Source organism: Ictalurus punctatus, chromosome 5 (genome assembly GCF_001660625.3).
Source record: "Ictalurus punctatus breed USDA103 chromosome 5, Coco_2.0, whole genome shotgun sequence".
NCBI classification, from domain to species: Eukaryota; Metazoa; Chordata; class Actinopteri; order Siluriformes; family Ictaluridae; genus Ictalurus; species Ictalurus punctatus.
In genome coordinates, this window is record NC_030420.2 from 22681050 (window position 1) to 22695014 (window position 13965).

Genomic DNA, 13965 nt, shown 5'->3' on the forward strand with positions numbered 1-13965 from the left:
TGTTGGAAGTAGGAAATATAGGCTAAAATATAGTGGGAATTCTTTTAAGGAACTTAAATTTAGGTGCACTGCAGGAACATCTGTCAGTAATTTTCCATGTTTTCACAACTAAAACTTTTTCAGGAATTCAGAAAATGTTGGGTGTGTTTCACTACGGGAACCTTTTCAGTAACCCAGAATCTATTTTCAGGGACTTAAGCCATCTTTCCAACACTGGAACCCTTTCAGAGAGTCTTTTAAGGAAATTTAGGTACATTGCCACTGCAGGAACCTTCTCAGTAATTCAGGAACTTACAATCCTCTAGGGATCAGAGCTGATTTTAGTTCCTGGGCAGAAATTTTTGATGTTCCTGCTCCAGAGGTACAAAATTGAGCCAGAAACTCTTATGGCAGAAATTGCTTTACTAAATTTTGCTTATGCAAGCGTCATAGAATGACCGACTGTCATTTGCAATAATAATAATAATAATAAAATTACATAAAAGTCTTTGGCTAACAAGCAATGATGCCAAAAATGATAGTGTGTGTAGGCTATTTTGTGCTTGCCTCTAGTGTAGCAAAGAAAATGCAATAAATCACCACACAATTTCAGGCTGAACCTTCTCCATCTTCATTGTATTATTTTACATAAATGTTGCCTGGGGTTGATATTCCTTGTACAGGAACCGTGTAGTTCTCATTGAGACTGTTTCATAAACCCTTTAGTTTCTGAAAAGGTTCCAGAACCTCAGTGGAACAGTTCCTTACTGTGCTGCAGTATTATTTATTTGATTGACAAACGAAGGGTTTGGGGTAGACCACCCTTTACTGTCCTGTTTAAAAAAAAAAAATTCTTATTAAGATGTAATGAGTCTGACATTTGACCTTGCTCTGTCTTAACAGTTGGATTGCTTGTGCATTTGTAAACAAACATTTGTGCCCACACAGTTGTGTCATCCCTGTCACAGTTTGAACTGTGGGCGGCACAGTGTCTCAGCGGGTAGCATTGCTGCCTGACAGAATCCCTCGTCTGATCCTGAGCTTGGGTTCCTGTCTGTGCATATTCTCCCCATGCCTGTGTGGGTTTCCTCTGGGATCTCAGGTTTCCTCCCACCTTCCAAAACATGCTGGGAGGTAGCTTGGCTATGATAAATTGTGTGTGAACGTGTGTATGCATGATGCCTTCGATGCACTGGCTTCCCATTCAGGATATGTCCTTGTTCCACAGCCAGTGTTCCTGCAGTAGGCTCTAGATCTACCACGACCCTGACCAGGATAAAGCATTTATTGAATGTGAGTGAGTAAGTGAGTGAGTGCGTGTGAACTATTCCAACACTAGCAACATTGTTTAGCAACCTGAGGCTGGAGGCAGGGAGTTATTTCGGAAATATATACCGATCCGAGACTACAGGCTTTTCATGATTACTTGCGAATCAGACCAAAGGGCATGTTAGTTGAAGCTCATAAATTGAAAAATAAGGTCAGGAGCTTTTAAGATTTATTTGAGATCAGTGGGTAATTGTATTATTGCTAAAAGTTCTTTGTGTTTAGCCCTGTAACATTAAAATTATGCCATATTAAAACGTGCACTGCTTGTTTATTTGTATGCTGGTTAAATGGTATATGTAATTTTAAAAAAAAAAATGATGGTATAAATCCCCAAACACTACAGGGGCTTGTGCTCCAGTGCTAAAGTAGAAATCCATTTCTTGTCATCTACAGCTTGTGGGAATGAAATGAGTGAAATGGCTTTTGTGGAGTCAAGAGAATGGGTGTTACATAACCGTGGAGACTGCAGCTCCAAATATAACCTTTATTAAGAGATTAGTAGCTAACATGTTTGCCTGTGTGTCTGTAGAGCTGGACTTACACTGAGTTACAGCCATACTAATACACATACATTATTCTCCCACTGCACCGTGTCCCATTGTGAATGTAATGAGTGTTTCATAACCATATGTGAAAGTACGCTTGGGACATAATAATAGGCTTTTGTTATAATTACATGGTTAGCCTGTGGAAAGGAGTAGGGAAGTGACTGAAAAAGCAAGATGAGAGAAAGAAGAGAGCTACAGAGAGTAAGAGAACTAATCTTTGTGTTTACTCGCTGTCCCTATCTCTTTGATAATGTTCTTTTGTAATGAGCAGCGACTGTCGTAATTATCCTCTCCATCTGCCCTGTAACATCAACCCACATGTATAAAATGTAAACTGATCTCTGTGCAAGCCTGTTATTAGTTATTCAATTCAATTACTGAAACAAAATGTAGCATTACCACTGAAAACAGTGAGATGATGAGTCTTTCTGAATACCGTCTTAACCACATGCTGGCTCAGTTTGTGTAATTTTGGTTATTTACATATTGTTTGCACAACTGCTTTCTTATTACAAATGATTTTGTGAATATATAGTGAATTTAGTCGAAAGTGTCATTAAATGAGGAAATAAACGTTCCCAAAAATCTAGTTAAGATTAAAAGGTGCCTTATATTTTTCCGGTGTTTAATCTGGTATTAATGCATAACGATGCTTAGTATCAAATACGTGTGCATGTGAAACGACTGAAATTACTAAGTTAAAATATTCAGTACTTCAGCACTCTAGGTGTCATGTTTTTATATTATGGTGGGAACCAAAAGTAGCATGCCTTGTGGGAACCCGAGAAACGTCCCCACAAGAGGCTGCAGCTTTTCACAAGAGGCTTCATTTTGGTTACCGAGGTTAAGGTTGGGGTTAAATTTAGGTGTCGCATAACACGAATTAGCAATGGAATTATGCCACAAGTATAGTAAAAGAACTGTGTGTGTGTGTGTGTGTGTGTGTGTGTGTGTGTGTGTGTCTATGGCCAGGAGCTCCAGTGTCTCTGTAGAACAGGGGCAAGCCTGCACTCTTTAAATATGCATGAGCTTTATGAATGTTTGATTATTGGTTACATCACACACTGAACACTTGGCAGAAGAGGTGGTACGAAGTTCAAACCCAATTTAGTGAAAGGATTCTGGTGAAAATTCTGTTTGTTTTTCCTGACATTTTCCTGATGAAAATATTTTTAGGAGGTCTATGGAAAAATCCATAGTGAGTGAGATCACCGCGCACTGAAGAGCCAGATCTCAAATGAGCTCTGTATCCTACAGTTGTTTTAAACAAAGTCCAAGCAAGACTGGGAAAATATACAGATATTTAGTACATTCTTAGCGTTGATTTGAAGAATGAAATCAGGCAGGAATGCAATTCAATCAGTTAACATAATACTTACCAAACCTGGACACACACACACACACACACAGTTATGTTCTTCCCCAGAAAAGCTCCATTATGTTGCAGACACAACCATCTGTTGATCTCTAGCCTGCAGTGTTTAACACATTCCACTTTTCTCCGTCCTGCTGTGGAAAAACAGGGACAGTCATAAAAACAGGGAAACATGTATGTAGATGCTGCCAATAAATAAAACTTTGTTAAGTTTTATTCCCCCCAACCCTTCCTCGTAGATCTGCGTGGTGGACGTCATCTCTTAACGTTCCAGTATTCCTTGCCTGGTATCCCAGTGGCCAAGCACGGACCTGTAGACCTGCGGACCTCCATGGATGGCAAATACAAAGAAATTGCTGAGGTGATTACTACAAACAACATTCACTTGTCTGGCATAGTCGGGACTGAATCATTTATGAAACACTTAATATCAGATGCTTTTTGTAATATAATGATCCATGTTTTGTTTTGTATTTTTTGCAAACGTGTGATTTTCACCCCGGGGTTGGGGCCGCGGTGAGACACATTAATGCAAGTGGAAAATTCTGGTAAAAACAACTCTGAAATGCTGTCGAGTTTTGACAGCAGCGTGTATTTATCTGTTGGTCATAAATATAAACAAACTGCTGGAAACCAAGATAACAGCACCTCATAAACAAACCAGTCCTAAAAATCGTTTTAGTATTTGGCACAGTAGGCACAAAGGGAAGACTCATGAATCAGTTTTATTTTATTAACACGGCTATTGGGCCTTTTAAGAGGCAGAACCTGGTCATGTGACAGTTTGACCAGACCTAACACATTGTTGCACACATTTTGAACTTAAACAGTTAACAGGCTTAACAACCAAATTAGATTACAAAATTTTACAAGGCTGTTTATTTTTATTGATTTAAACGCTGTTTTTGTCTGGAATTACTAACCACTTGTTTCAGTTGTTCAGAAACAGTTCCTTCTTTTGAGAGGCAATGACTCCTTTTGTCATGCACTTTGATTTTTGGAACTTTGCAGACGTTTTTACATTCACAAACAGCTCTATAACACACTATATTAAAGGTAATATTTGAAAAACCATAAGAGGTGCACTTTAATGCTGGAAAAATAAAGAATGTAACTGGCTGACCCTTCCACTAAGCTGTACTGTTGCCTCAGTTGGCACATAATAGGTCCTTACATCTGAATTACATATGTTCCGTGGTCTTTTATACCTAAATCAATGTTCCGTGTTACAGTAGGAACGTTCAAAACAGAACTTGTTCCGTTATTGGCTGTAAGAATAAGAGAACAGATTGGTACCACTTCCTGGTGATGGAACAGGTGCAAAGTGAGCGAGAATTGATGGGATTTTTTGTGGTTGCTTATGAAAAACAAAAAGGTCAACTTATTTTCTCTCTTTTCTCCAATTTTTTCCGCAATTTAAAAATATATTTAACCAGATATAACTTGTTCCTCCGCAAAGGCAGCCACATTCTCCAAACAATAAATAGCCTACAAGGAATCCATTAGGAAACACAAAACTCATCATATTAAATATTCATTCAAAAACTGTCTGTTGTTGTTGTCAAATGCACTTGTGATATGACACCACCTTATTTTAATCTAGTAGATAAAACTGAAATGTGATATTCTATATTTTATGGAGCTGGGGCACACATAGTCCAATCAAATATTTGAGTGAATGGTCCAGCCTCCACCAATTCCTACATTCTTGTTTGTTTATACAGTATGCAATGTGTGGATAAGTACAGTATGTGTGAATTTGTTTGTGTGTACATGTGTGTTAGGAGCTGTTGTCGCGCAGTCTGGCTGAGAGCGAGATGCGCAGTGCTCCGTATGAGTTTCCCGAGGACAGTCCCATCGAGCAACTGGAGGAGCGGAGGCAAAGACTCGAGAGACAGATCAGCCAGGATGTTAAGTAAGATGATCCATCTCTTTGCTTTGAGACAGCTGTTTTTAATCATGGCAGACAACAGAGTGCTGCTCACACTAATAAGAATTTTATTACTGTAGGCCATCTGAAAGGAAATGTTAGGGCCTGTGTGAGATGTTTTACACCAACGATATTGGATATTGAAATTCATTCTTTCTCTGACATTCTCAGCTTATCTGACCCAAGGCAGAACTAAACATCATAATCTTCTAACCTACTAATGTTATTTGGTCTCTACATCATTTATGCTCTTTAGAGTGCATTGATAGGTATTTCCCTGTCATTGCTGCACAGGTATGAGCCTGACATTCTTCTCCGAGCCAAGCAAGACTTTTTGAAGACAGACAGTGCCACTGACCTTGAGTGAGTTTGAAACCTCTTCTTGACACTCAAATCTGGGTCCCGAGCTGTCTAAAAATCAATTTTCCTCTTGTCTCTGTGCAGGTATCTGAAGGAGCAGAGTGAAGCGCAACTGGATCTGTATCCAGAGCACGAGCTCATACCAGAGAAGGAGTACCAGAGAGTCACCATCTCTGGAGAAGAACAATGTGGTGTAAGAGAGAAAAGACATCTGTATTTGACAAAGAATATATATATATATATATATATATATATATATATATATATATATATATATATATATATATATACACACACACACACACAGATAAACTTGATCTTGATACAGTCTGAAGTAAAAAAAAAAGAAGAAAGAATTAAAGAAACAAAATAAAATAATTAAATTAATCAAATAATAATAATAATAGTGCAATAAATAATAACAGTGAGAAAAATGTTAAATGTAAAATATAGAATAAAATGTGTGTAAACATAAAACAATTTAAAGTAAAAAATTAAATAAATAAAACAAATAAATAAAATATATACTTAAGGTAAAAATAGAATGCCAGTACAAGTTTGAACTAGATAAACTAAAGTGAAAAACAATATATGTCTTTAATCAGTAACAAATGTTCATTGATACTGTATTCTAGATCTTTGGTTCATAAAAACAACAGGCTGCTTCACCACAATTTTTTTTAAAGTTGCATATGTGGAATATGGAGAATACTAGCACTGGATTATCTTAACGCAAGCTTTGGAACATGGTTTATGAAGCATTCAGAGATGTATGAAGGTCCTCAACCATTAAGAGAAGATGAAAAATAGTTGAGTATTTTAAGGAAACAGGCAGCCAGTAGAGTGGTGCTAAAACTGGTCTAATATGATCTTGTTTTCTAGCACGTGTTATGGTCTTGCTGCTGCATTTTGAAGTTGTAGTTTGTTTGTTGTAGTTGCAGAAAAAAAAACTATGTTTTTTATTTTAATAATGACTTTGTTAGGTTTTTTAAATATAGTTTTTAATAATTTAACAACTTCTAAGATAGACCTAACAAGATAGCTATCCCTGCCTCGCCCTTTCCAAGGTTCCCTTCACAGACCTGTTGGATGCTGCTAAGTGTGTGGTGAAGGCTCTGTTCATCAGAGAGAAGTACATGGCTCTGTCCATGCAGAGCTTTTGCAGGACCACTGCTCGGTACTTGACGGAGCTTGGGGACAGGCCTCTCGACCCCAATGCATACCAGGAGATGCCTGAAACCTCCGTAACTGCAGGCAAGTTGTTTGTTTTTAAAAAAAATGTGCTTAAATATGTATAATGTGAGAAAGTGACATGCTGTTATCCTATGTATTGAATATTTTCTACAGAGGCCCCAGTCCACCCAAAGACACACCCCTATGAGGGCTTAGACCCAACCAGCATGCCACCAGACATGGGCTACAGCTGCAAGATGATAGACGGTGTTGTGCATGTGTTTACTCATAAGACCAATATGGAAAAGTGAGAATATTTTTATTGTCATTTTCATTGAAATGTCAGTCATCCCAGTGTACAACCCAGAAACATGGGGCCAATGCAATATGCCAACTGTTAGAATGTCCTTGCATCTTGAGTAGTATTAATTGCTTCCAAAGAGCACTCCATAGTTATTATATATGCTATTTAAAATCCTGATCATTTTCCATCAGAGCTACAGAGCTGGACCTACCCTACCCTGATCTGCAAGAGTATATAGCTGACATGAATGTCATGATGGCCCTCATCATTAACGGACCAGTGTAAGTGACGCTCAGTCCTTGAATTCAATCCCCGGTCAAGGTGCATATTGTTGTACTGAAGGTGTAATACTGATTAATTGCCATACAAAAAAAACTCAATATTAAATGTATCAGTTGTTGTTTAGTGTCCTAAGTGTGTTGTTTTCTAATACAATGTATTAGGTTAACAATAGTAGTATAATGTAGGACATGGACCATTTGTTGCTCTGTAACTTCAGTGTAGTTTTGAGGAGTATTTCATTCCTGGCTGTTGGGCTTATCAACAGAAAATCATTTTGCTATCGGAGGCTGCAGTACCTGAGCTCCAAGTTTCAGATGCACATCCTCTTGAATGAAATGAAGGAGTTGGCAGCTCAGAAGAAAGTCCCTCATCGGGATTTTTACAACATACGCAAGGTAAACTTCTGGATCTCTGAGTCTGAAAAAAAATGTACTGCTTGCCTATAAACTAGTTAAAATAAAACAGCACCAATATGCTTATTTAAACACATTTTAGACACTATATTAATACTATTATTATCATGCCTCCTGTCTTTTCTCTCTTGTTTCAGGTGGACACACATATCCACGCTTCTTCCTGCATGAATCAGAAGCACCTTCTACGCTTCATTAAGAGGGCCATGAAGAAGTACCCTAAGGAGATTGTACATGTGGAGAAAGGCCGGGAACAGACACTTATGGAGGTCTTTGAGAGTATGAATCTGACAGCTTTCGACCTCAGTGTGGACACACTAGACATGCATGCGGTAAGAAAGTCTGTTTTCAGGCATGCTGAAAAGCAGGATGTAATAGCCTACATAACTTGTCTGCCTCAGTAAGGATTAGACCATTATTTCACAGCTGTTGATTCATTTTCTTCTTCCTGTTGACTCAGGATCGAAACACTTTCCATCGCTTTGACAAATTCAACTCCAAGTACAACCCAATCGGAGAGTCCATCCTCCGGGAGATCTTTATTAAAACAGACAACCATATTGAAGGGAAATATTTTGGACACATTATCAAGGTATCTTTTGCAGAATTATAGTGCAGCCTACACTCCTGGGCAAAAAAAAAAGGGCCAAACCCAAACGGGCAAAAATATTTATCTTTTTTTTTTTAAATTAAACTTAACAACAAATCATTAGTCAGAAAATTAGCAAGAATTAAACAAATGCACTCCTGAGACTAAATGTGACACCATTTGCTCATTTAATTTTGCTGCAGTGAACTGCTTGGAGTAAAAGCTAAAAATAGTTCAAATTCACTTAGATAGTCTTCTATGAAGGACTTCTACGGAAAAGTAAAATCACAATAATGATTAAAATGATTGATGCAAAATTCAAACTAACACATGTCTGAGTGTACAAAATTCAAATAAAGTAAAAATAAAATAAAATAAAATAATAAAAAGCTGTCTGCAAGTTTACCACAAGACTTGAACATTTAAAGAAATCAAAGGGAAAATCTATCCTATACTAAGTTACTTTATCTATTTGTTTAATTCTTGCTAATTTCCAGACCAATGATTTGTTGTTAAGCTTAATATACCATTAAAATCTGAGGGTTTCTAATAAAGTATCATCAGACAAAAAAACTCACTTTCTCATTGTTTCTCCATTTGGTCACACTTGGTCTGATTGATATTTAATTTTTTTTTAAATATTTTGCTGCCTTGCAGCTTGTACCTAATATTTGCTCATTCCCTGCTTTGCATTTCAGGAGGTGATGGAGGATCTTGAGGAAAGTAAATATCAGAACGTCGAGCTGCGTCTCTCCATCTATGGTCGTTCCAGGGATGAGTGGGATAAACTGGCACTGTGGGCCGTCAAGCACAGAGTCTACTCTGACAACGTGCGCTGGCTGGTCCAAGTGCCTCGTCTGTTGTGAGTGGTGATGTCTATCTTCATATGTCCATCACTTTAAGTGACATTTTACTATTAGTAGTTCAAGATATACAGCAAAATATTTTTGAACTTTGGTGCTAATTTTTAGTACAAATGTGGAAATAATATGGAATTGTGTGTGTTAATATGGAATTGTCTCCTCTGCAGTGATGTCTATCACACTAAGAAGCAGCTGAGTAATTTCCAGGAGATGTTGGAGAACATCTTCATGCCTCTGTTTGAAGTCACCATCCAACCAAGTAGCCACCCAGAGCTGCATGTCTTCCTGCAACATGTGAGTATTTAGCTGACAGTATTAAAGGCATTAGAGGTCTGTGTAAAACAGGTCAACTCAGACTAATGTGCTTTGGTTTATTTTACAAAGCATTGCATCAGTGTTAGGTAACAAGATGCTGCTATCTCCACCAGGTGCTTGGGTTTGATAGCGTGGATGATGAGTCCAAACCAGAGCACCACATCTTTAACCTGGACAGTCCACTACCTGCCAGCTGGATAGAGGAAGATAATCCACCTTATTCGTACTATCTCTATTACACGTTCGTCAATATGACTGTGCTAAACCACCTGCGGAGGTATTTCTCATACAATGTTTGTTAATAGAGGTATTTATAGATATTTGAGCATCTCCATGCACATCTGTCTCAAAAAGTTCACTTGACATGATGAGACACAATATATTTTGGGATGTTGCAATTGATTCTAATTACATTTTTTAGTAATACTGGTTACCACAATAAATCTCTTATACAGTTAAGGAATAATACTTGGTCTTGCTCTCAAGAGAACTTACTCCTGCATTACTAGAATGTCTTTAACGAACAGTGGGATCATTAGGTTTACTATGAGCCAGGGAACAAAACAAAACAAGATAATTTACCAGTCACTTTCTTGGGTAATGATCAAAAACGTATGTCCTATATTTATGAGGTTCTGGTAGTACTGTAATATATACAGTGCCCTCCACTAATATTGGCACCCTTGGTAAATATGAGCAAAGAAGGCTGTGAAAATTTGTCTTTATTTTTTAACCTTTTGTTCCAAAAATTCACAAAAATATTCTGCTCTCATGGATATCAAACAATTATAAACAAAACACAGGTTTATCAAAAAAAAAAAAATTCTTAAATGTAGTTGTGCAACAATTATTGGCACGCCTATGAATCCATCTAAGAAAAATATATTTGAAGTATATCCCAACTGATATTTTAGGTTTTTTTAGTACAGCTGGGTAACTATGAACAGGAATTTGTTCAACCATGACTTCCTGTTTCACAGGGGTTTAAATATGAGGTAACACATAGGCCAAATTCACCCTTAGTCATTCATAACAATGGGAAAGACCCAGGAATAAAGCTGTGATGTGTGGTAAAATGTTGTTGAGGTTCACAAAATGTGAAGGGGCTATAAGAAAATAGCACAAGCATTGAAAATGCCCATTTCCACCATCAGGGCAATAATTAAGAAGTTCTAGACAACTGGAAATGTTATGAATCAACCAGGAATTGGACATGGGTCTATATCGTCTCAACGTACTGTGAAGAGGCCAAAAAATCTCCAAGAATCACAGCTGGAGAATTGTAGATGTTAGTTGTGTCTTGAGCTCAGAAAGTCTCCAAAACTACAATCCGAAGTCACCGACGTCACCATAAGTTGTCTGGAAGGGTTTCAAGAGAAAAGCCTCTACTCTCATCCAAAAAACAAACTCAAGCATCTTCAGTTTGCCAGACACTTCTGGAACTTCAAATGGGATCGGGTTCTATGGTCCGATGAAATACCAGAGATGGTTTTGACGCACACAGAGAGGTAGCCATATGGAAAAGTACCTCATGACCATGGTTAAATATGGTGATGGCTCCATGTTTTGGGTCTATTTTTCCTCCAGGGACATTTTGTTAGGATACATGGCATAATGGACTCTATCAAATATCAATAGATATTAAATGAAACCCTGACTCTCTGCCAGAAAGCTTAAAATGGGCCGTGGTTGGATCTTCCAGCAGGACAATGATCCAAAATACACATCAAAATCAACACAAAAATGGTTTACTGACCACAAAATCAAGGTCCTGCCATGGCCATCCCAGTCTCCTGACTTCAAACCCATAGAAAACCTGTGGGGTGAACTGAAGAGGAGGGTCCACGAAATTTAGTACAAATTTTGTTATAGATGTTTATTTTATGACTTATGTATTCAGTATAAAAACATTTCATATTTACAAAGATTACTTTTATGTAATCTTTAAAATCTGTAAAATTTATGTTACAGAAAAGTTTGCATATCAGTAAAGAAAGCAACATATTACATAACAGACACACTTTTTACATTAAGACATAATGATGGCTCCTTGGTTTTGCATGCAAAAACCCCCCAAAAAACTAGCACATGTGAAAGTTATTGTCTTCAGAGGAACTTTGGTGCATTCTCCAAGATGCTCAAGAAATCAGCTAATTCCCTTATAAAACTACACAAATTGTACCTGAGAGCTGAGGCAATTGCTAGTTCATTGTATGTACAGTATGTATGTGTACCTGAATGTTTCTTTATATAGAAGTTCAATTAATATACAATATCTCTTGTAGCACAATTCTTGTACAATAGCACGTATACTGTAGGTATAAATGTTAGTGAGATTATGACTTCTTAAAGAGTATACATGAACACAGTATTATTTCCTACAGGAGCAGGAACTTCAATACATTTGTGCTGAGGCCACACTGTGGTGAAGCAGGACCAATTCATCACCTGGTGTCTGGCTTCATGCTCTCAGAGAACATCTCCCATGGCCTGCTGCTCAGGAAGGTAAAACAGGGCTTTACCAGAATGTTTCAAGAATTTTCTCTGTAAGAACTAATCCGTGATCATTCTGTATTGGCTCTTATCTTTCTATCTACCATAGAACTATTTAATTCTTGATACTGATTGGTCATAAGGCAAGGCACAGATTTATAATAATGCGCTTGTTCTTCTGTGAACTCTTTATTTTTAAATAATAATTTTTTTGTAGAAATCCTCAGTGTTTGCACTTTGTTGCAGTTTCTACGACCGGAGAGTCATAGGAAGTGTTTCTTTCCACATTTTTTGTCTTATTAATTTCAAGAGAGGGAAAAATAGCAGCACTTGAGAGCACGGCTATTACAATGTTAATGATAACAGGAACTAACTTGTTTCACTGTTGTTCCAGGGGATTAAACAAAAAATTATAAATGGAAAAAACATGTGACATGTCGTTCATTAATAAATTAAAAGGGTTACCATTGGCAAATTGCTGTGCTATAAGAGGAATGAAACACTTTGTGACATGCTGTTATAGGAAAAACAATTACATTTACATGTTTCTGGCTTGCATATGCCCTTATCCAGAGCAAATTATTGGGCTTTATTCCTAACATAATACATAGATTATAATACACACTTTTAACATTGCTACATTGTATGAACAGTCACCTATCTTTCTCCTACATACAGTATACCTACAATATACATGTTCATTTTGTACTGCTTGGAAAATGATATTCTTGCCTACACTCAGCAGGCATCTCTATATAGCTGTGATTAATGAATAGTATACAATATTGCAGGTGTGTTTGTGCATGTGTGATGTTCCCTCCAGGCTCCTGTGCTGCAGTATCTGTATTATTTGGCTCAGATCGGCATTGCCATGTCACCTCTCAGCAACAACAGCTTGTTCCTTAGCTACCATCGCAACCCTCTGCCTGAATATCTATCCAGAGGCCTAATGGTCTCCTTATCTACTGATGACCCTCTGCAATTTCACTTCACAAAAGTCAGTGTCTGCTCTACAAGCAACATTTTACTTAGACACCTTAATAACAAGCAACTTTGTAAACCTAAAAGAAGCATCTTCAGAATTCATTAAATTTATGTTTATCCAATTATGAGAGAGCTGAAAATTCAGGTTAAAACACATGTGAAGAGTCTATATGTGTCTATATGTGTCAGGCTATATGTTTAACTGGCAAGCACTAAAAGTTGTCTATTTATATATGTCTTTCAGGAGCCCTTAATGGAGGAGTACAGTATAGCTGCTCAGGTGTGGAAGCTGAGTTCGTGTGATATGTGTGAGCTGGCAAGAAACAGTGTACTAATGAGTGGCTTCTCCCAGAAGGTGCTGAATCACTCTGAACACAGCAAAGACACACACATACACACACACACACACACACACACACACAGATCATACAGTATCTCACAAAAGTGAGTACACCCCTCATATTTTTGTAAATATTTGATTATAACTTTTCATGTGACAACACTGAAGAACTGGCACTTTGCTACAATGTAAAGTAGTGAGTGTACAGCTTGTGTAACAGTGTAAATTTGCTGTCCCCTCAAAATAACTCAACACACAGCCATTAATGTCTAAACCGCTGGCAACAAAAGTGAGTACACCCCTAAGTGAAAATGTCCAAATTGGGGCCAAAGTGTCAATATTTTGTGTGGCACCATTATTTTCCAGCACTGCCTTAACCCTCTTGGGCATGGAGTTCACCAGAGCTTCACAGGTTGCCACTGGAGTCCTCTTCTTCTCCTCCATGACAACATCACGGAGCTGGTGGATGTTAGAGACCTTGTGCTCCTCCACCTTCCGTTTGAGGATGCCCCACAGATGCTCAATAGGGTTTAGGTCTGGAGACATGCTTGGTCAGTCCATCACCTTCACCCTCAGCTTCTTTAGCAAGGCAGTGGTCGTCTTGGAGGTGTGTTTGGGGTCGTTATCATGCTGGAGTACATGATGGGATCATGCTTTGCTTCAGTATGTCAAAGTACATGTTGGCATT

At 37.8% G+C, this 13965-nt stretch overlaps 1 protein-coding gene across 2 annotated transcripts in view; it reads left to right on the forward strand.

The window, feature by feature from the left end:
* Window positions 1–13965, forward strand: part of ampd2b (adenosine monophosphate deaminase 2b) — a 28087-nt gene that overhangs the window by 9162 nt on the left and 4960 nt on the right. For both annotated transcript variants that reach the window (XM_017468391.3, XM_017468392.3), the window contains exons 2-17: window positions 3471–3592; window positions 5016–5146; window positions 5456–5524; window positions 5606–5714; window positions 6589–6775; window positions 6869–7001; window positions 7190–7279; window positions 7546–7675; window positions 7831–8025; window positions 8154–8285; window positions 8981–9144; window positions 9313–9439; window positions 9574–9737; window positions 11845–11965; window positions 12777–12950; window positions 13182–13292. In XM_017468391.3, coding sequence (XP_017323880.1) covers window positions 3471–3592; window positions 5016–5146; window positions 5456–5524; window positions 5606–5714; window positions 6589–6775; window positions 6869–7001; window positions 7190–7279; window positions 7546–7675; window positions 7831–8025; window positions 8154–8285; window positions 8981–9144; window positions 9313–9439; window positions 9574–9737; window positions 11845–11965; window positions 12777–12950; window positions 13182–13292 — 2159 coding nt within the window. The remainder of the gene's footprint in view (window positions 1–3470; window positions 3593–5015; window positions 5147–5455; window positions 5525–5605; window positions 5715–6588; window positions 6776–6868; window positions 7002–7189; window positions 7280–7545; window positions 7676–7830; window positions 8026–8153; window positions 8286–8980; window positions 9145–9312; window positions 9440–9573; window positions 9738–11844; window positions 11966–12776; window positions 12951–13181; window positions 13293–13965) is intronic.